This window comes from Carassius auratus, chromosome 34 (assembly GCF_003368295.1).
Source record: "Carassius auratus strain Wakin chromosome 34, ASM336829v1, whole genome shotgun sequence".
In the NCBI taxonomy this organism is placed as follows: Eukaryota; Metazoa; Chordata; class Actinopteri; order Cypriniformes; family Cyprinidae; genus Carassius; species Carassius auratus.
Genome location: NC_039276.1, coordinates 23,581,080 through 23,605,464, shown reverse-complemented (window position 1 = coordinate 23,605,464; position 24,385 = coordinate 23,581,080). Strand labels below are relative to the sequence as shown.

The following is a 24,385-nucleotide window of genomic DNA, read 5'->3' as shown; positions in this document are numbered from 1 at the left end:
GGTATGTTAAATTTACACGCACCACATTCCACCCATTTGCATAAACATATTTTGTCCTGGTTTCAAGATTTCTGGAGCAACAAACACAAGGTAAACAAAGGTGTCACAAACAGTCTTCAAATAACCCATTATTTGTGGTTTCTATAACTATCTGGGTGGACTGATGATGGACATTAAAGTAAGTCTGATCTTTTATTCAAGAAGAATCTTAAAATGGGGTTCAATAAGATTTTTTATTAATTTTATTTTTTAAACAAAATGCATAACATTGTATCATTTTGTAACATCTATAATGTTAAAATTCTATTTCAAATAAATGTTCTTTTGAACATAAGAGACTTCTTTCAAAAACATGAAGAAAAAAAAAAAAATTAATAACATTTATTGACCATATATTATATGATACTATTTATGGTGTTTAAAAGATGTCTTTTCACCTTTTCCTTCACAAGTCGACCAAGCAGCTTCTCATTAGGTGTACTGAAGAAAAAAAAAAAAAAAAAGATTACAGATCTGTTATATAACACGTTACAAAATCCCTGTGTGCAATGTGGGACATTCTAGCAGAGAAAGCCACACTGACCTCAAATCTTCTTCATCCCCCATTTCCACCCCAGCAGCCTTGAGCATGGCCACTGCCTCCTTATACTCCAGTCTGAGCGTGGGCTCCAGGAACTTGAACGGCTCACTGGGGTACTGCTTATTCACCGTCTGGATCTCTGTCTGGAACCTGGAGTTCATCCACATCACAGACACACGATGAGAGGTAATAAGTAGGTAGAACGGAGATTTACATGAAATGTGGGCCCACAATTCAATTAAAGGCTTCAAATAAAGTTTCTATAGTGATTCTCAAGGCTTCCATTAAAACATCTCAGTTTCATCTTCCACATTAGTAGGCAAATGTTTTATTTCTCAATGCTGGTCAGGTTGTTTGTGAATGTTTATGAATTCCACATTAAGAGACTGCTGGGTTGGATTTCCATCTGAAAGTAACATTTGCCACACAATGACAGTTAAAGACTTCAGGTATCAAGTATGAGACTTGCAGTGTTATCCTGAGCACTAGATGGCAGTGTATCCTTGTTATTATTATCCACATGACTGTTTTTTTTTTTTTTTTTTTTTTTGAAATTCAAGTGAAATTCCTGTCACTTGTCACTCATGTGTTTTGCTGCTTAATAAAAGGAAATAGAACTTCACTAAAATGTTTTGCAAATTTCAAGGGAAGTTGAAGGAGTCCCGTCCCTTACCGGTCACGGAGTCCCTTAAAGATCTGAACCATGGTGTCAGTAATGGAGTCAATGACCTCATGGTAATGGTAATTGAAAGCCATTTCAATATCCAGACCCACAAATTCGGTCAGATGACGATGAGTGTTGGAGTCCTCAGCTCTGAACACTAGGAGAAACATTAGCATAGTTAACTGTGAGATTTACATTTAGCCTCAGTATTTCAATTAAATCACCGGGCGAATCATTTTAAATGCATTACTATCGTTCACAGGCGGATACAATTTCCATTTTCAAGTTGTCATTTTCAAAATACAAATTGCTTTGTTAAAATGCTATTATAGTTAACCAAATCAAAAACGATGTTTTTGTTAATTTAAATATAGTTTAAATAAAATAAATATAAATATTATATGAAAAATTTTCACGTAAAAAAAAACGTAAATGAAAATAAAAACCTGCTTTGACAATTACTGAAATAAATCTAAGTACTTAAAATGAGTATAAACTAAAAATAGAGATTTAAATGGAAATTTAAAAAAGCACATACCTAAATAACTAAACCGAAACTTAATTCGAAATAAAAAATGTAAATATAAAATTAAAAGCTTAGCTAAAATATGAATGCTATAATAGCATATCCATAATTCTAAAACAACAGTGCTTTGTTAGCAATGTCAGTTGTAGCTACATTTCTAAAACGCTGCTATGATCAAATTTCAGTATCATCCAGTAAGTGAGATTATTAATAACATCTGGCCCAGAATCAGACCATTGCACTTGTTTTGAACATTTCCCGGTAAAAGAAAGAAAATAAAAGAAAAGCTGTTTCTACAATGTGACTTTCCATCAGCGGAGGTCCCCGATGCGCTGTATTTTTCTGAAGTCTTCTGTCCCATGGCTCTGCTGAAAGTATTTGATATTCTCGCACTATTCAGTGTGGGGATTTCTGTGCCCACAAAAGCACCAAGAGTGCACTCTGTCTATTTATTCTGCAGTATGTCCTGATCTGCATACTGGCAGAGAGTATATACTGGTGAAGGTGACCTCTCTACAGACAGACATATAAATTCAGTGACCAGAAGCTTTTTAGGCCACAGTGTAGAGTATATGATTCTCTCTGGGCGTTGAGCAGATATTCAGATTTCTTGCTGTCCACTTTAGGGATGACCTGAGGACGGGAACAGCATATAGAAGAGGGGGAAAAAGTGACAGGAGGGTGTATTTTCATGCTTTACCTGGTCCGACACAGAAGACTTTGTCGAAGTCAGCACAAATGCACATCTGCTTGTAGAGCTGAGGAGACTGGGCCAGGTACGCACTGGTTTTAAAGTAGGAGACGGTGAAGACATTTGCCCCACCCTCACTAGCAGCTGAGAAAAACACACAAAGACATATGCACTGTGCTCATGGGTATTGTTCTGACCATAAATGAGTGGGACAGAGAAATGCTAATAATTCTCATGGTAAATTTGGTCATTATGAGAACGTGATGTTCTTCAGGGAGCGTATAGCTGGGTGTGGGCACCGGATGTCATGCGGTTTTACTGAAAGAACACAGTGTTGATCTGTTGCGGGTGGCAGATCACACCAAAGGCGGCAAAGTTTAAATTTGACATGCGTCACAAAGCCGTTTTCTGATTGGCTGATCGGTCTGCAGAGGAAATGAATGTAACTGTTTTCCTTAACAGCGAAAACCACATAAACACAACGGGGGGTTTTGCTGAGGGAAAGTGTTGTAACTCCACCAAGACTTTTACTGACGAAATACCTCATCTTTAAAATAATTGGTGGACTAAAAAAGGAGCATATTTAAGTGTTGGTTGAAGTAGTTGAGCTACATTATTTTGGCGCTCGACTTCTATCGCCTATAAGGACAGCATCTTGCTCAACAAGCAATGAATCATTCAATAAAAAAGTTCAAGTATTAGGCAAATAAAAGTAGGAACACAGATAACAAATACATTAATTAAATGGAATACAAGTTGTTTTTGTGTGTACATAGGGGGTATTTGTTTTTAATAGATTTTTTTAAAGAAATTCTTTTTTTATATAAATGAATAAATAATTTCTTTCACATTTCCTCCAGTCGTTTCAAGTCATTATTCTTTAATTATTCCAATAAAATTTCATGATAACACTAAAACGGAAGCTCTTTTCTGCCTCAAGGTAAAACTAAATAAATAAAAATGTAACTGTGACCTTACACCTCACAATGCAACTTATTTTTTTAATGTTTTGAAATTAATTATGATTTATACTATCAAGCGTGAATCAATATTTTGTAAATATTTCTGAAAGAAGTCTCCAGTGTTCGCAAAGGCTACATTTATTTGATCAAACATACAATAAAACAGTTATATCGTGAATGATTATTGCAGTTTTTAAACGGTTTTCTATTTAAATTTTGAAATGTAATTTATTCCAGTGATTACTTCAGTCTTGCATGATCTTTCAGAAATCATTCTAAGTATTACCTGTTATTAATGCTGAAATCAGTTGTGCTCCTTAATATATGTGTGGAAAATTGGATATATATTTTTTCCAGTATATTTGGATGAATAGAAAGAGCTGACAAATCAATCAATCTGCACAGTTTTGAGTGGAGTGAACAGGAGCAGGCCTTGAATTCTTAGCAGAGGCCGCTGTGCTCATGACTCCCAGCAGATCTGATAGCTCTTGGTGTAGCCACCATCTCAAGAGTGCTAGCATGGCTTCCTATCAGTGACTGGAGACATATCTCCTTAATAAACACCACTTTTTCTTCAGCCAGTGTTTTGACAGTGTCGCTGCCTCTTTTTTTTTTTACCTCAGAAAATGAAAAAGCATCAATCCTTGAAATTGAAATTTTTAGAGACTGAAGGTGCAGAGAAGGAACAATAAACTAAGTTGGACAGTGCGAGCAGCAAATCATTCAGAAGGCTCGTGTGTAAGGAGAGAGATAAGACCTGTGCTCCTCTGTCTCTGCCGTCATGAATACAGATACTCCAGAGTAGTGGTGAACCGATATTGTTTTTTGACAGCCGGTGCCGATATCTTGGAAAGCAGGGGGGCCGATAGCCGATATAATTGTTATTATTATTAATATTTAAGAAATTTGAAATCATTTGACAATGGATTAAAAAATACATGTATAAAATAAACATATTTATACTTTAGATGACGAAGTATTTTTCACAAATACATAAATATTTAATACAAATATAATTAAAAAAAGGAAGTAAACACTGTAACCAAAAGGGCACTCGGTATATGATTCCCAGTGCACACAAACTTCCCAGTTTGTGTGCACTGGGAATCATATTTTTCAAATAAAGCCAGGGTAACACTCATTTACATACAACACACAGTGAAAATGGCCTGAATATGGCAGTGGGCAAATGCATAAAACGCAGCATAATTTGAAATCGCGAGTTTAAAGTTTCAAACATTCAATTCACACAGACCGACCGCCACACAGAGAACACGCGATCATGCTGGATAAAACTGCACACTTCACAAGATCTCACAGCAAGGTTTGTGAAATGAAATGTTCATTAGCCATTCAAAGATTTGTTTAAATGATACCGTATTTTTCAGACTATAAGTCGCACCTAAGTATAAGTTGCATCAATCCAAAAATACGTCATGACGAGGAAAATAACATATATAAGTTGCACTAGACTATAAGTCACATTAAGTCCAGCCCTCTCGTGCCTGGAGATGGTAATGTTTTCTCTTAGTTCATGTCAAATTAATTTTGATAAGTCACACTTGACTATAAGTCGCAGGACCAGCCAAACTACGAAAAAAAATAGCATCTTATTGTCCGGAAAATACGGTAAATGGGTTTTTGCTTAATGCCGATGGCAAACAAGAAAGTATTATAATGTTTGCCTTTTTATTACTTATACTATAAAAGCAATCCTTTTAATACTTCTTGTATACATTAATTAATTTGCTTAACCATTCTATCTGAATTGTGGCATTCAAAACACATTTGACTGCCATAATGTGGCATATTCCTGAACAAAACTGAATATTCAGACTGGCCTTCATTTCATCAGTGAAAATGTAGTTTCAGAGGTGGATGAACTTTTGATAAGACATGATGAAAACAGATCATGAGTAACCAGTGAATTCAGTGAGAACCAGTCTGTAAACGAATTGCACAGTGGCTCAAAAGAAAGATTCAACTCACTGACTCCGAGATCGAGTGGTTGTGAAAATAACATCTACATCTCCATCTGTTCCTCACATGCTTGTAATAAAGTGCATATGGACTACTAAAGTCGTATGGACTACATATGTTGTGCTATTATTTTTGCTTGTTGCTTGATCTAGTCACTACATGGCCATTTTCAAAACCTATTCGGCAAAATTCTCCTTTTTTGTTATGCTGAAATGCAAGTAAATAACTAGTGAACTATTCCTCTGATATCTCTGACACTGATTAATATGTGAACAAAAGGAAAGAGAAGAAGTGCACTTGGAGATGTCCGTACCAGAGATGATTTTGGGGGTCTGGATCTCCACAAAACCCTTGTTGATAAGCGTGTCTCTGAAGAGCTGGCATACGCCTGACTGCAGCCTGAAGATGGCCTGGCTGGTCGTGGTCTGTGAAGGACGATGCATGGGTTAGTAAACAAGTTATGTAACCTGTTTTTTTGGGTGTGCTAGAGACTGATGTCAGCACTTCTCTCTTCATGCAGTTTACCACCGTGCACGGTGAAGGTTGTGTAAATATCACTGTAAGAGTTCCGGAGAAAACATCTTTTTATGTTTTTATGTAAACAGCTCGTATTATAATGTTCTAATAATGTCTCTCTGGAAACAAAATATATTCTGGTCATAACTGTCAGAGATACAAATAAATCAGGCCCTCTTTATAGGACCAAAGGGACAGAGTACTTGGAAAATCCATCTTCAGCAACAATCAGACCGCCTGAATGCTCTGGTCTCAAACTAAAAAGCTTTCTCAGCTTGCATTTCCCATGAATCAGATGACTCCCTGATGACCCATGATACTGGCCATGTTTCCTCTTTCTAGAGAGCTCACATAAATCCCAGAGAAACAATCAGCTTCTATTTCAATATTTCAAGGACCTTGTTTATTAGATTTGATTCAGTTAGGATAGACTCGCTTTCTAGGACAAGAACTAACTGTAATAGAATAACATTAAGATTTCTGTGGAGATTTAAGATAATTAGATCTACTCTGGATCCATGTTTAGAGAGTTTTATAACCACATTATAAACGTCCAAAACTACCTAAGGGGGATGTCAGATGTGTAAATAACATATTAATTTGATTTGATACACATCAATTCTGCAGACAGCTCTGTAACACGTGTGCATAAAGTGGACTGGTATTAAAACAGCTGTTTTTGCATGATTTGAGATAGAAGGGATACATTTATGATGCCATTATTGTAAGATTTTATTGTTGCTTTTAAATCTATTATTGACATGCAGTCCTGACAAACAGTTTAGAGTTTCTGGTCTTCAAGCAGATAAGAGTTGTACTTACTGTAAAAGGGTGTTAACCAAGATAGCTACCGAATTAAGTGTCTGGTTTGAACTTAAAATAACTACTAAAAATAACTAGCTGACACAGATAAAGAGTTGTACTTACTGAAAAATAAAACAGTAAAATAGGTATACATTTAAAGTAAAATAGGTCATTATTAATTAGATTGACCTATTATGACTATTATTAGTTTTCATTTATTTATAACTTTGGGCTCGATAACATTTTTTCCTTAGGACTGCATTTATTTGATCAAAAGTACAGTAAAAATAGTAATATTGTGACATATTACAATTTTCTTTTTAAATTATTTCAATAATAAATATTTATATTTTAATATATATTTATTTTACATTTATAAGTATTTTACAATAGAAATGATTCTGATGACAAAGCTGAATTTTCAGCATCATCACACCAGTTTTCAGTATCATGTGATCCTTCAGAAAACATTCAAATATGCTGATTTGATGCTGAAGAAACAATACTTATGATCACCAATGTTGAAAACAGTTGTGCTGTTTAATATTTTTGTGGTAACCATGATACTTCTTGGAAATATTATACCAAAATTCAAAAGAACAGCATTTTTTTCTTTAATGTCATTAGTTTTCATCAATTCATTGCTCCCTTGCTGAATAAAAGCACTTACTAAATAAACTTACTGACGCCAAACTTTTAAACCTGTTTTCCCAGTCACACTGCATTCTGGTATTGCCCTCTTTGCAAAACATACAAGCTGTTCTGCTTTAGATTTAAGTCAAAACAAAATATCTGCCTTTCCTTTTGGAAAACTTCCAAGTCTAGGTATACAGCCCACCCCCAAAAAAGTCAAAATTATCATTAGTGGCTTACAAATTTGAGATGTGTTCCTACAACTTTCGACTTATGAATTTAAGGAGTTTTATAAATCTAAAATAGAGACTTCATTCACCAACAGCAACTTCCTATTGATAAAATAAAGCTGAAAGCAACAGAAATGTATACTTCATATAAACATGGACAAATAAAAACAATTGTATTCAATTTCATTTTTCATTTTTTTTAAATAACAGTAATTGTGCAATAATGTCTGACTTTAAAATATATATATATATATATATATATATATATATATATATATATATATATATATATATATATATATATATATATATATATATATATAAACGACATTAAGTGATAAGTCTGTGAAGTGAGTGGTTGTACAGTTAATATGCAAAGCTGTTATCAGCAGAGTGTGTAAACACGCAGGTTTCAGTTGGCATCTTCACACATCTCTCACTGGGGATGTGTAGAAAGGAGCTGCATGCGTCACTCTTGTTTTCACAAGGCTGCAGTGAGAACCGAAGAGGTGAAAAAAAGCTGTTGTCCTGTGGTTTGTCTCCCCTGCCTCACACTCTCAGATTTCTACGCTCACTTTCTGGAAGCTTTCTCGGAGCAAGTTGTGCTGTGGCAGTCTTATAGCGCTGCTAGATTTCAATCTCACATGGTGTGTGAAAATAAAAAAAACAAAAGGTGTGTATATGTGTGGCTGCGTGACACGGAGGCCTTCCATTATGGCAAAGATAAGCCTGTAACCGCTGGAAACTGTTAATTGTTTTGCTGTTCACTAAAATGAAAGTGTGAAGGCAGGCCAGGTCGGTTCACACAGAAACAATGTCTCAGAAACAGGTGCTCTCACAAAGCACAGCGCTTGAGTACCACAACCACATCACGGCTTCATAAATCTGAACAATACACTCATTTGGGATTCTCCTTTATTTCAGAATCTTATCGCTTTTTTCATGCTACACAATATCAGGAAGTCAGGGAGGACAAATCAAGGAGGTCTATACAGTAGATATTGAAGAAAGCCATCCATAAGCATGTGGTGCTGTGCAGGCTGGGTGGCATCTGACTTGAAGCACTGCATGCCATTTAGAAATGGTGTCTCAATTGAGATGGTGCCAGCGCCACCTCACTGTGACGTATGCCAACAAAATACTGGAAAAGTGATTTTAGAGCAGCCAGCTGCCTCTGAGCAGTATCTCTGTAGTGGCTGCATAAGCTCTAATGACCACACAGTTGTTAAATTGGCTGGATTCACAAAGGACAACGATCACATATGTTTCTTGTTTATTCTGAAATGTCATCTAAGGCTTACAAATCTGTTCATGTAACATTTCATGTTATCAAAATAAAACTGGTAAAATATATAGACCCCACTTTATTGGTATTTAAATGGTATATGCTTATGATGAACTATTCTTGTACATACAGGCACTATATTAAGTAGTACATAAAAAATTAAATGAATAGAGGGCTCCAAACAACAACAAAATAATCGAGTAAGGAGCCATTGGCTCCTGTAAGAAAAAAAAACTTAGGTGCCACAGAGTAAATGTTTGCTTAAAGTGGAAACAAAATGACTTTTCCGACTTGAAATATACAGTCACAAAGATATGTTCATTATCTGTACCAATATCGTGGACCATAAGCATCACTTGGCCACTGAGTGTAGTTTGGGCTCCTGCTCAATGCATCCTGTAAACGTTGTCATACTCTTAAAAAAAATAATGGTGCTTCGTGAAGCCATAGAAGAACCTTTTTTGTCTAAATGGTTTCATAAAGAACTTTTACGTTTCACAAAAGGTTCACTGTGGCGAAAGAAGGTTCTTTAGATTATAAAAAGGTTATATAAGAACCTTTAACTGAATGGTTCTTTGTGGAACCAAAAATGGTTCGGTGAAAAAACTTTATTTTTAAGAGTGTATGTCTTTCACACTTTCAGTCAGTTTTTCTTCATTCGTAAAATGCAATTTTTTAGAAGGGATTGAATCATAGTAAAAAATATATAGTAAAAATAGTATTAAAGAGAAAGTTTAAAGAAACTTTTTTTTTTCTGCTAAAACTTTGATGCGCATCGTCTCAGTTTAAGCGTGGACATAAAAGATGTGAAAAAAAGGCACTGTATGCTAATTTTAAGTGATAATACATAGGCGGTGCCGGTGGCAACCTCAGCAAAAACAATTTAATATTTATGATTGCAAATGTGACAGTTTGGAGCCCTGAATATAGTTTCTGTCACTACATAAAAACATCTGAAACTCCTCAGCTGCAGCTGAAGTCAAACATACTTACAGACATTATTCAGTTTAGTGACATAATCAATTTTTGCAAGGAATTAAATCTGTTGTAAAGGACAGAAGTACAGTGAATTTGGTGGATTGTTCAGCTGACGAAACGTCTTTGCAAAGAAAAAAAAAACTTCCGTATACAAGAAGAGAGCTCCATGCATGAACTGTGTTCTAACTGACAGGGTCCCTAAACAGTGTTCATTGCTCCCTACTCTCTGAGCACTACAAATCTATTAAAGTTCACTTCACTTCGGAACATTCATTTAGGTATTTGTGCTACGCCACTGCTTGCAGTCTCTTCACGAAACTTACTAGAGAATTGTGAAGTGTCACATAACATTCTTCTGTAAAAAATACTTCCTTAGAACTTGAATCATGATGGAATATCCTGTGATGTCCAGCAAATAGTGCAAGTCTATTCCTCACAGTCTCATTTTTATCAGTGTTAAATTCGATATGGCGTCTAACCTGACTTCAGTCTATTGGCATTTGCTTTACTGGTGCAAGGCCAATCACCTGAGACACTAATGTCATGTGACTATTTACAGGACAATGCTAACCAACCAGATCCTGACTCCTTCGGACAATTAGTCTTAAAGGAAATCAACGAGAGATGGATACAGGCTTACCCTCAGATCGATAACTCTGTTGTCCAGCCTGGTGTCCTGATTGACAGTGGCTCTTCCCTCCTGAAAGAAAAACAGAAAAGGTCATGATTACTCAAAAATGAATTTCTTTGAAAATCTGTTGAGGACTAACAAATAGATCTGTTTGTTCAAAATCATATTCTTTTATTATGGCTTAACAATAAAGACTTTTTTTTTTTTTTGCCAGCAAAAGATCGCTTACAAAATGAAAGCTTGCTACAAGCTGGAAATTATACAGACATAGTACACTGTACACTGCTGTTCAAATGCTTGATTTGGAGTCAGTAATATATATATATATATATATATATATATATATATATATATATATATATATATATATATATATATATATATATATATATATATATATATATATATATATATTTATTTTATTTTTTTGCTCAAAGAATACTTAAGAAAAGGTTTATGCAAAAAACAAGAAATCATCACATTAGAATGATTTCTGAAGGATCATGTGACACTATGTGAGGACTATAGTAATGGTTGCTGAAAATTTAGCTTTTCCATCACAGGAAAAAATTGCATTCTCAAATATATATATATATATATATATATAAAATATTTCACATTATTGCTTTATATAAATGTAATGTAATTTCACATTATTGCTTTTTTAATATAAATCCAGCCTTGGTGATAAGACACTTCACAATAATATTCTAAAATTGTAATTATTCACAGTTTTGATATAAATCTGAATCTAGATTCTAAGAGTTTCTCTTGCTGAGGCTCCAAAGCCCCTGAGCACTGGGAATTATGTTTCCTTCGGAGCTGAAGTTTGATCAACAGGCTGCTCATCCTCAGACCGGCCGATAAAACACAGACGTAATGAGGCGGCAGATGCTCTGTCTGACTGACACTGTGGAATCCCAGCAGAGAACACCTGGTAAGCAACTGCAGCTGGTTTCGTCTTACTACATAAACACTGCAACACCATTAGCTGTTTGACGTCAAGAAAGACAAGCAGAGACAAGTGCCATTTCTGCGCTGTGTGCAAACTGTGCAAAGTATGCAAATCTTCTGTATGTATGGTATGTCTGGATGACCTTCTGAACTTGCTATGAGAAATCCACACCAGATTACACCATATTATACTATACACCATCTTGTAATGCTCTCAACAATGTAGCTTACTCATTTTTAAGGTCATAGTCATTTTTATTTGTATAGCACAACAAGAATGCTGCTGCTTTAACACATTTAACTCACCCAAACATGAAAATCTAATTTACTCACCCTCACATGGTTCCAAACCTGTATGAATTTCTTTCTTCTATTAAAAAGATATTTTGAGGAAAAGTTTCTTGTTCCCACTGTCTTCCATAGTATTTTATTTCTATTTTTCCAGAAAATGGAAGTCAGTGGGGAACACCATGAGTTTGAATACACACACTATTCAAAATATCTTCTTTTGTGTTCAGTAGAAGAAGAAAAAAACATGCTCGGAACCACTTGAGGGTGAGTAAATGATGACAATTTTCATTTTTCGGGTGAACTATCCCTTGAACTGCAGTTATTCTCAATTCCAGATCTTGAGAACCATTGCTCTGCACATTTTGCATGTCTCTCTTATCCAGTGTTTGGAATAACGGCGTTAGGTAACAACGTTATTTTTTCAGTAACGGGGTAATCTAACTAATTACATTTCCCGTCGTTACAACGCCGTTAACGTTACTGAACGTTAAATGCGGTGCGTTACTATTCAATTGCTTTAATAAACTATGCAATCTGAACGGACCCCTGGCTCACACAACGAGTGAGCAGGTGGGTTAATAGGGAGATAAGCGATTATGATTGGCTAAAGCAGAGTCATGTGTTTCATGGTAGCCAATCAGAGCCAGTGTTTTTACACACATGCCGGCACACAAGCCAGCGTCGCCAAACACACACACACTAGTGATGGGAAGTTCGATTCTTTTCCGCGAACCGGTTCTTTCGGACGGTTCGATTCAATAAACCGGTTGCAAAAACCGGTTCATCGGTTCTTTCACGCTCGACGTAATGACGTCAATGGCGATGACGTAATGGCGTCACGTCTATCAAACATTCTAATATATAAAGTCAGTAATCATAACTTTAGTCAGTTAAAACCTCACAATCATGAAAAGTTTACATTTGAGTTTTGCAACAACACCTAAATACAGTAACAGCAATAATGTGCATATGAGGATTTAAGTCTTGAAGATATAAAGTAAATAAATTAGGTGTCATCAGCGCAGAAACCATGATCCAGTTACTAAACATAATCCATTGCGATGTATTTGTTACTAAATGAATTTACGTTTCGCCAGATTGCCCTTCATCCAAGCCCTCGAAATACCCGCGCTCATAACATTACTAGTACAGAATCAGAATCAATCACCAAAAGAATCCCTTCGGTTCAGACATGCTGTCAGTCAGTTGGCTTCACGCTGAATCGCGCATGCGCAGTATCATCAGTTCATCGGTTCTCAATTCGGACGCGTCCGACAGAAACGATTCTCGGTTGAGTGTACTGATGATCCGAAAACCGATGCAATAGGTTCTTGACTCGAGAACGAGAATCGCTCTAACCAGCACGTGCTGCAGTTCAGTTTCATCAGCTGCTCTACTCGTGTTCATATTCTGTTTACTACAAACTCTATTTGTGAATGTCATCATTAACTATAAATACAGTACAGATATCTCATAAATCATCCCTTATTCCTATTAAACATAAGAGTCTTTAGAGTCTTAATTATTGTCCAACTTCCTTGAAAACCCATTTGGCCTATACATTATATATACAGATTGGAAACATTAATCTAAAAATAATAAAAAAAAAAATCAAAATAAAATATAGTTATTTTATCACACTTTCCGATGTTTAACAAAATACTTACAAAACTACACGCATGCGCAATATCATCAGTTCATCGGTTCTCAATTCGGACGCGTCCGACAGAAACGATTCTCGGTTGAGTGTACTGGTGATCCGAAAACCGAAGCAACCGGTTCTTGACTCGAGAACGAGAATCAGCTCATCGGTTCTCAAATCGGACGCGTCCGACAGAAACGATTCTCGGTTGAGTGTACTGGTGATCCGAAAACCGAAGCAACCGGTTCTTGACTCGAGAACGAGAACTGCTCCAGCAGTGGGCGTGTTCGTTCATTATCTGGCTCGGCTTGGTGTTCATCTTCAGTTCGATCTTCACAGCATTTCATTCAGTGTACTGTTTGAGTAAATGGATTACCCTGGGATATTGGTTTATTCTGACTCAGAGGGAGTGTCCGTCACGTTAAAAAAGTTAACAGCTTAAGTAATTTGTGGATTAATGCTTATTGGAGACGTGAACCGTTTCAAACGATTCAGTTCGATTTGGTGAACTGGTTCAACCGGTTCACTAAGAAGAACCGGTTAAATTGAACGATTCGTTCACGGCCATCACTAACACACACATACACGCAAGAGCTAAACTGAGATTCGCTGCAGCAGAAGAAATGGCGAGTCAGGAGCAATCTGAGGAAAAGTTGGCATTTTCAAGGTGGAGATATAAGCACTACTTCAAATTCATTGTGGTCAAAGGCAAGAACGTGCATGTAATGTGTACATGTAATGTGTGTTACACGCATCTACAAAGTTAACGTTAGCGGCCAAAAACACTTAAGATGTGCAGGATAAAACTCTTGCTGTCTGTTGACGTGCAATAAATATCGAAAGTTATGTACGAACACCTGTCTGTTCTACTCATTTCAACTGACTTGTGAAACCTGCTAAAAAAAACAAAAAAAAAAACATATTCTTTGACACATAGCATTTTTTTATTTTTTTTACAGTAACGCAAATAGTTACTTTCCCTGGTAACGAGTTACTTTTATTATAGAGTAATTCAGTTACTAACTCAGTTACTTTTTTGAACAAATAGTGAGTGACTATAACTAATTATTTTTTTTAAGTAACGTTCCCAACAGTGCTCTTACCTGACGCCTTCAGTTCTTTCCCTTAGTATCTCCTTCCTAACGAGCCTGACGATCTGAATCAGGTGCGTTAAATAAGTGAGACATACAATATGTGCACAGCTGTGGTTTTCCAGGACTGGAATGAGAACCACTGCTTTAATGCAAACTGTACTTCAAAAAATACTAAGCTGTGTTTATACTGTGGCATATGCTTGCATTCCATTCCAAACGAACAGAAATGAAGAGGAGACGCCCTCTTTTAACTCTGTTTGTCTAACTGAACTTTGATTATTATAACACAGAGGGATCTGTTTAATGCTTTAAGCTTTCAGTTGTGTTCTGATCTTTTCTCATCGCCCACAATATTTCAACTTTCTCAGCCCTTTGATTCTCACCTCGTCTCCTTCTCCCTCTGGCCTGACAGCATCTTCCAGCTGAAGGGGAAGTCGGGCCTCAGACTGGCTGATCACAAAGATCTGAGATGGACACAGAAAGGGAACGAGAGTATAGGTTATGACTGTATACACGAGTTCTCAATAAAATAAGTAACCTAGCAGAATGTCCAAGCCAATTTCACTGCATGAACTAAAGACCTTCTGCTAAACACCTCATTCTGTGTTCCACATAAGAAAGTAAGTGTCAGAAACTGATGGCCACATATTCATTTTGGAGTGAATTACCAATTTAACAGCAAGTTACTACAGGTGAACTGTACCTGCAAACAGATTATTGGTACCAATCATTGGTTAGAGAAAATGAGGCCAAAACAAATTCTTGTGAGAAAAGATATAGCCTATATTTAATGAAATTTATGAATTTTCAAGTTTCAATATCAACAGAAAACTATCGGAGGTTTTCTCTCAATCAGGTAATGGAGATGAATCTCAGATCTCTACCCTCTCCACATGGAGCTCCACATCCTGCTGGGAACAGCTTTCGATCTTCTGCTCCACCTTCTTCACCACGGCCTCCACGTCAATGATGCTCTCCTTCGTGAGGCTGTAACAGAAAAATACAGCATGAGGATGAGGGGAAAACATGCTTTTTGACAGCTGACATGACATCCTGCATATTCAAATTGTAAAATTCTTGTATAAGCATTACACAAAGTATTAATAGAGTTTTAAAGATTACATGGGGAAAGTTTGGGATTGGTAAGATTTTTGTTTGTTGTTTTACACGCACCAAGGCAATGCAATTCAGAAATAATTATAATATGCTGATTGGTAACCAAGAATAACAATCTCTAACAATCTCCATACAGACACGCTGCTCTTCATAAATCCTGATTAAGTCTGGTTTCTGAACACTAAGCCGCCCATGATGGGCACTGCATTAGTGCTTGTGTATTTAAAGAACACTGGCCTGAAGGGAACGATGGATATAAAGAGAGTATTATACAGGGGGAGAGTGTGTTTGCTCTTTATCACACAGCAATGATTTTCAACAAGCTTCAGTGATGAGGAATATACATCCACTGACCCACTGACCATCAGCTAGAGGGAGCTGTGCCCCAAAGCACACGGTGTGCGTCTGGAACGTCTCTGTATAGGTTTGAGGTGGCAAGGCACACAGACAAGAAACTGTGATCAGGGTCAGGAGCATTGTTCAGGAACCACTGCTTAATAATCTTATTATGAATGAATATATGGCATGAACAGGACATGGTGTAAAAAAACATTGTGAAAAAAAAAAAAAAAAAAAAACGTACATTTACTGTGCGCATCAGCAGTGAGTGGCTTTAAAGCTTGGTTTGGATCCCTTTAAGATAAATTTCAATAGATGCAAAGGACCCTGTAATATTCAAGCTAAGAAGCTAAATGTTACAGTGATTTACCATAGTACACGTGAAAATAAGCATTAATCATAGTAAAACTTACTATAATGTATGGGTCGATAACTTTTAAAAATAACAGCATTTGTAATATGATAAAAGAAACCAACATACAATGATAAATACATAAATATATATTCTGCCAAGGATTATGTAACATTCAATTCAGTAATACAAGCTATATATATATAATTAAAAAAACAGCTCATCTAATAAAACTTCAGTCAGAACATTATTCTCTAACATATGCGTTTTAATCTTCATCTTGAAGTATTCAAAGTAAACCTGCATGATATTTTTCAGCAATAAAATAAAAAACCTTGAATGAATCATGTTTGTAGGGAATATGTGCTTCTAATAGAATAATGCCACCAACAGAGATATACATTATTTGAATTAATTATAGCACTAATTATAGCATTATTTTTGATCATTCTGGAACTTTGGAAAAATTATACTGATATTAATTATGTATTTGGTATAAATAAATTGGGTGTGTTAACCATGCTGCAACAATAAAGTAAAAAATGGCATATTATGTGGCAACCAGATTATTTCTGCCACATCCTCTAACTGAAGCTCTTTATTTAACCGTTTTGTTACTCCACCAACATTTACGTAAGACAAATAGGGAAAGTTTTTCTGCAAAACCGGATTCAATGATCTGTGAGCTTCATTTAAGATTTCTGCTGAAGTGAAATCGTTCAGTTAGAAAAGAAATAATTAAGTGCACAGATATCAACCAGGACCCTTTGAGTCAAGAACAATCCCATTCATCTGCAAGCAATGGCTAAAAAATCAACAGCGTAAGGAAAGGGAAAGGAACTACCCAGACTACAACACCCTTCCTAATTCATGACTCATAATGTGAATAGAGTTTAACCAGTATTCAATGCTGCATGAGCAAACAGAGAATGTTAGCCCAGTCAAGATACAAACCCTCTGATCCTCTTAAAAGAACAGAAGTGGACTTGAAAACAAGCGAACAAGCCTTGTCTATCATACAGTTGTGAAAGCTTACTATCTTACGAAACATTTAGTGCAAGAAAGCAACAGAATGAACCATGCAAATGTTCAAACATTTCCATACATCCAGACTGAAACGATACTAAGAAAAAAAAATTGCACCTAATATGGTAGGAATTTAAAAGTTTCAGTTTTGTATTTGTGAGTGAATGTTTGTCCTATTGTCCCACAACCCTCTATTTGACCCAAACAGATCAGTCATTCAACAGTCATTCACTCAAGCTATACTTTAAAGTAGACATGTCTCTCTGATGTATCTACTGTTTGTTGTTTTAAAGGGAATGACCCATTATGGTGTTGAGGGAAAGCAGTATCCGACTCCAAAAACAGAGCTGTTGTTCAAAGTGAAACTTCATTGATTGCCACTTAAGCGTTAAAATGGCATGAGTTGCCATGGCTTCACTTTTCCCACCATTGTTTGACAGGAAGCGTGGCCTATACTCACTTAGCTGCAAACTTGACCATCTGCTTGCTTGCACGTTCTCCCACAGCGAGCAAGGCCTGCACGGTAAACTGCTGGTGACGAAGGACCAAGAAGCACTGTTTCCCTAAAGAAAAAAAACAACCTGTCAGAACACACATCTCAGCATACCTTAAAACCAGAGCAGGCACTTACTGCCCAAGTCAAAGAGTCCACAAATATAACTTAATACAAATGAATACTCAATTCTGCAAGGATGCATTAATCAGATCAAAAGTGACTGTATAACAACATTTATAATGTTACAAAAAATGCAATATTAAATAAATGTTGTTCTTTTTTATTTTGATCATTAAATAATCCTAAAAACACATTAAGCAGCAAAACCATTTTCAACAGTGAAAATATAAAATTTTATTGAGCACTGAACCAATATATTAGAATGATTTCTGAAAGATCATGTAACACTGAAGACTGGAGTAACAGCAGCTGTATATTAACATTTGCTATCCAAAATATGTTAAAATATACAAATAGAAAAGAGTTATTTTAAACTGTAAAATGCACAATATTTCTGTTTATAATAATTGTAGGCTTGGTGAGCATATTAGACAATTCAAACAATTGTAATAACATTTTACCGACTTGAATATGTAACAGGATAGAATAGAATAGAAGTAGTAGAATAAATTTTACTAGTTATGGTTCTCAAAGTCTGAGAACAACAACAGCACGACTAAAACACAATAATAATGTGCTATAATGATGTGCCCACTTTCACAAATCAAACAGACACCTGAAATATCTGAAATATAGCACATTATAATATATATATATATATATATATATATATATATTAGGGGTGTAACGATACGCGTATTCGTATTGAACCGTTCGGTACGAGGCTTTCGGTTCGGTACGCGGTACGCATTATGTACCGAACGGTTCGTTGGACTAATTAATTAAATTTGGAAAATAAAAAAGGTGTGTGAAATATAATGTTATGCGTTCAACAAGGTAGCCCAATAACCCAAACGACGTAACAGGCAACGCCCCTGACACCCCCGAAGAAAAAAAAAAAACACACTTATATGTTTATGTTAGGCTACTCAGTCAGGCGCTCGCTCACTCAGTACGCGCTGAAGGCTCGGTACCACGGAGCCCCGCACGTCACCTGTAGGAGAGAAAAAAAATCAATCCGTGGCGACGGTTTTGCAATCCGTCCCCTCAGTTTATAAACCATCCTCATTAATTAATAAACTGTTCACTCGGTTTAACAAATCGTACCCACGGATTAACAAACCGTGCCCACGAATTCCCAATGCGTGCGCTCAGATTGTGTAAACCGTACCCTCGGTTTTTGAATCCGTACCCACGAATTCATAATCCGTGCGCACGCTTTCGCAATCCGTTCCCTCGGATTTGAAAACTGACACGCATTTTACACTTAACAGTGAAACATGCATCTAACTCCGGCAGGTGGGGTGAGGTGGGTGGAGCTTAGTATAATAAAATCACAAAAATAAGTCTTCATGTTAAGAAAGAATTGTACACAAGCATTTCCAAAACTGTCAAAGGTTATTTAAAAATAAAGCAATTCACAAATTATTTTATGACAAACATTTTTACTGTCTTGTACTCATTTATTTAGCCTACAAATTAAAATTATAAAAAATAACTTTATTTTTATTTGTATCATTATTATATATTATTAAACAGGTTATGCATAAGAATCTTTTATCCAAAATAACTTACAAAAGAGGAAAAAATTACTCCAGAGTCAGTCACAATGCCAGGTTTATTGCACAATAATAATCAAGTGCTATTATAGATTATCAGCAATTGAACAAGATTTTAATGCGCATCTTTCTTATTAAATCTTTGTATTCCACCTCGTACTACACTTGATAGAGAATCACTTAAGGCACTTTGCTGTAAACCTATTCCACATAATAATATTCAATAAAACTGTATGTTAACACGTAGGAGTTTGCTGCATGAATCCGTGAGTACGGTTTACAAATCCGAGGGAACGGATTGCGAAAGCGTGCGCACGGATTATGAATTCGTGAGTACGGATTCAAAAACCGAGGGTACGGTTTACAAAATCTGAGTGCACGGATTGGAAATTCGTGGGCACGATTTGTTAAATCGAGTGAACAGTTTATGAATTCGTGAGTACGGTTTATAAACTGAGGGGACGGATTGCAAAACCGTCGCCACGGATTGATTTTTTTTCTCCTACAGGTGACGTCCTGGGCTCCGTATACGGACATCACCGCAGCGAATGGTGCATTTACGTTATAGCCGCGGATATGAGACCTTACTCTGTAGTGGAAAACGCAGGTTTTAAGAACATGCTTAATGTAATTGAGCCCCATTACAATATTCCTTCACGAGCCCATTTCAGCCAGACCGTAATTCCTGCTTTGTTCCAAAAAACATAAGCCCAAATAGAGAACCAACTGAGTAAAAACACACTCAATATAAAGAGTTATAGAGTTCAATATAAAAAGAGTTACATCTTTGTATTTGTTCATAACTACTACAACAATATTACATTTAATTTGTAAAAAAAATTTATAAGGAGCTATTTTTGTTTTATACAGTATGCTGCTAAGAAAACACCATAGAAGATGGGTAAAGAATAGCTCCATCATTGTTCAATGTAAAAAAAAACAAACAAAAAAAAAAAACACATACTTTGTTAGTTTTAATAAATAAAACATTTAAATAAAAATCAAGGAAATTTATCTGCCAATTTTTTCTTTTTGCTGTATCTAAAACGTACCGAACTGTACCGAACCGAACCGTGACATCAGTGTATCGAACCGAACCGAACCGTGAATTTTGTGAACCGTTACACCCCTAATATATATATATATATATATATATATATATATATATAACATACAGAGCTAACAAATATTGCTACAAATGTGATTGCATCATATAATAATTGCTGTTAACAGTGTTCATGTTCGTGTTGTCTTGTATACATTTTTCTGAAGATTCCTGTCATATTCACATAAACTGACCATCACCACTTATAAGCTACTACTAAATATTGTAGAAACTTAATTTTCTGTAAAGTTGCTTTGCAATGATTTCTATCGTAAAAAGTGCTATACAAATAAACTTGAATTGAATTCTTGAATTGAATGAATATGCTTTGTAATTACCGTTTCATGTCATCTTTATAGAAACTAACCTGATTACAAAACCAGAACTAAAAGTATAAGTAAATCATCAATACAAATAAAACTATTATTAGATGCATTAACATATTTAAACCTCTAACAAATCAGTGCTTCAAACTGTGGTTTGGGTTAGCCTTGAACCTGTAGCACTGAGACCAAAATAGCACAGGGTTTCCATCGTCGGGCCAGAAGTTCCGCTGTGCTTCACTAAAACATGCCCTTTACACATCTCTCAGGAACAACGTCACACAACCCTATAATTTCACCAACAAAGAAAAGTTATCAGAAAACTAATAAGAAATAAGTCACTGGAACTAGTGCAATGACAAAATGAACACGATAAAAGCAGCCGTTTGTTTGCATGCTTTGTTAAATATTTAAAACCAAAAGCATCAATGTTTTACTATATTAAGTGATACATTGATCATAATTAATTAATTAATCAGGATTGAAAATTAGTCACACAGAAATAAAGATTTACGAACATATCCTGCTTATTCAGTCAAGTCTGTTTCTGTTTATTTGTAGTCACAATAGCTTATATAGCTACATCACATTTAGAAAGAATGATCAACTATATTTTTATAAAAGCTCCCAAACAAAAAACATTATCATATATTTATGACATAGACTACGCGGAACTAAACTCTCGAGACAAGACTAATGACAGATAAAATATGTTACTTAATAAATAGATGAATGTGATAGAGCTGAAGTCCAATTCCAAGTGGTCGCAATTTACCATGTTTACTAAGGCAACGTTAATGCGTGGCGTGGATAGTCTTTTTCATCGCTTATAAATATTTCTGCCTTATATGGCAATTATAATTCACATAGAATTAAGGTATTTCAAACACTAGCTGCTGACTTATTTTAAAAAGATTTTAATGTTGGTGTTGCTGTTAACTTTATGAAATGATGCACAGTAGGGATGCACCGAAATGAAAATTCTTGGCCGAAACCGAAAACCGAAAAAGAGAAAACCAAGGCCGAAAACGAAACCGAAACACCGAAAGAAATTATGCCAATTATTAGTATCATTGCATTTATTGCTATGACCGTGTACTAACTTTACTAAAATTAAGACATTGCAATCGCATAAATTAATATTAAAGTTTCAAAGATAATTACAATTACATAACTTAAAAAAAAGAAAAAAAGAAAAAAAAGAAAAATACATAATTACAAATGATGCAAATATTTATTAAGCACATTGCAACAATGCACAGTATAAAATAAAATTCAAACTAAAAATTTTTCCCACTCATGTGTATATTTAATAATAATGTACAGGCCTACTGGCCTGCAGAAAGGTTTTAAAATGAACAGTTCTCTTCAAGTGCATTTGAATTTTTTCTATGTAGGACTAGAAAGTGCATCACTTCTCCAGTTGGCAAGACTGTTATCACTTCTGGGGATGGGGACTTCAGACAGATAACCATCTAGCTGTTGAGCAGTTGAGCTTGTCATCTGCCTGACATTTGAGAAATATTTGAGAGAGTGTATTTAAATAGGGCCAGGGCATAAATAAACATTTTTTATCAAATTAAAGCAGAAATCTAGCAGAAAATCTAGCATAAATATGGCTACAATTTGATATTATGTATGTGTGTGTATAAGAACAAAATAGCCGATGGTGCATGCCCCTCATCTGGTGCAGAGACCAGTCTTTTTTTCTGCGCTCTGATCTGTCTCCTGCGCTTGGCGCTTCTCCATCTCCACGCGGGTTCTCCGCATCCAGCGCGGCCTGGATCATTTCTCGTGCGCGCTGCCTTATTTCCGCATCCAAGTAATTGTCTTTATAACTTGGATCAAGCACATTCGCGATGAAGTGCAGAGGATCCGAAAAGATCTCAGTGAGACGTGTGCTAACAGACTCTATAAGACTGTACTTTTCTTTGTTTTTACTTCGTGGTCCGTCTTAATCTCTTTGTTAGGAGACGCTTTAGTGCTGCGAATAAAGGAATAAGAAGAGAGAGAATGTTCTCACTGGTGTTAAGTGAATGTCGCGTGGAGCTCGTGGTCTGCGCTTTGCAGGTGCACGTGCAGGTCGCGGTTTCTTTTTGCGTCATCACAACATTTCGGCCGTGTTGTTTCGGTGATAAAAGTCTATCGGCCGAAGGCCGAAAACCGAAAAGGCCATTTTCGGCCGAAAATTTTCGGTGGCCGAAATTTCGGTGCATCCCTAATGCGCAGTGCTTATGCTCTCCAGACGCGGAGAAACTCCGCCTTTGTTCATAACCACTCCTCTAGCCCCAGCTAACCCGCTTTGGCCCGAGCACCGGAAGTGACCGTGGAAACACGACTGGCCCTGGCATACACTAGCACGCCTGCTTTTGGCACAACAGTGGAAACGCGGCTAATGCGTGCAGTTTTGACTTGTCACCACCAAATTGCTAATCAGACACCTTGAGAGTGAACAAACTGTGATTTGTGTAAACCTGACACGGATCTGGTCAAGATCAGAGACCACCCAGACTCTTTGAAGTCCCCCTCAGTGTTCAGAGTCAGTCAGACAGACAGCTGAGTGGTAGTTTAAAACAGACCCTTCATCACAGAACAAAAACAGGATGTTTTCATGCTGAAGGACATCCTTCAGCACAGAGCACACTGACAGAAGGAATGAAGCTGGAGGTTAAATGATCATTGACATGGAAGTTGTTGTGGAAGGAAACTTTAGTTATACAGTCATATTACATGGTATATTCATTACTGAACTTTTAAACCAGTCGTCTAAGTGAGAACCTCTCAGACTTGGATTGTGTGGGACAGACAGGGGAAGCCACAAAGTTTCATTTAAGCTGAGGATTCAACCAAATAGTTTCTATTAATGTCAGTTCTCTAGTGAAAATGTCCACTACCTAAATAAAATTTCAACAGCATTGCAATTCATCCAAATAAAAATTTGACACAGATAAGGCACATATTGACGGCACCCATATCACCCATGGCCCTAATCACCTCCATTAACCACAAGTTCAGAAAATAGCAGCACTGAAAAGTGGGAAAAATGTTATATTATATCTTATAGATATTATAAACCTTATTCACATGCATATTTTGGCAAATGCAGCAAAGGTCACTTCCAAATTAAGCAGCTTTATCCTGATCGAAGTACAAATTTGACTTTTTAAAGTAAAAAAAAAAAAAAAACAATCGAATGCAAAATCCACAGAGAAAAATAGTTCACCTCAATGTTTCACAAAATTCCCTAATTATGATAATGCCCATAATTTCTGTTATTCATATTGAAGCCTTTCAATATAAATAGAGATTTTTTTTTCTTCATTTTAAACAACTTAAATTCCATTTTAAGGTATAAACATTTCTAGCAGTTCTTGCGTTATCTAATGTTTAGACTAGAGGAACTGTCATTTTAGTGTTTATTAATGCAATAATACAGCCTGCATGTCAATTAGGAAACCCTTGAGCTTTGGTAAGAGCAGCTTCCAAGT

At 36.0% G+C, this 24,385-nt stretch overlaps 1 protein-coding gene across 1 annotated transcript in view; it reads right to left on the bottom strand.

Moving 5' to 3' along the window:
* LOC113053578 (aspartate--tRNA ligase, cytoplasmic-like) overlaps positions 1–24,385 on the bottom strand; it is a 30,504-nt gene that overhangs the window by 1,280 nt on the left and 4,839 nt on the right. Inside the window, exons 6-14 of the mRNA XM_026218710.1 lie at positions 17,755–17,857; positions 15,346–15,448; positions 14,845–14,925; positions 10,490–10,549; positions 5,717–5,828; positions 2,471–2,605; positions 1,254–1,401; positions 584–730; positions 438–480 (exon numbers count right to left, since the gene is read on the bottom strand). Of these exons, the coding sequence (XP_026074495.1) occupies positions 438–480; positions 584–730; positions 1,254–1,401; positions 2,471–2,605; positions 5,717–5,828; positions 10,490–10,549; positions 14,845–14,925; positions 15,346–15,448; positions 17,755–17,857 (932 nt within the window). The remainder of the gene's footprint in view (positions 1–437; positions 481–583; positions 731–1,253; positions 1,402–2,470; positions 2,606–5,716; positions 5,829–10,489; positions 10,550–14,844; positions 14,926–15,345; positions 15,449–17,754; positions 17,858–24,385) is intronic.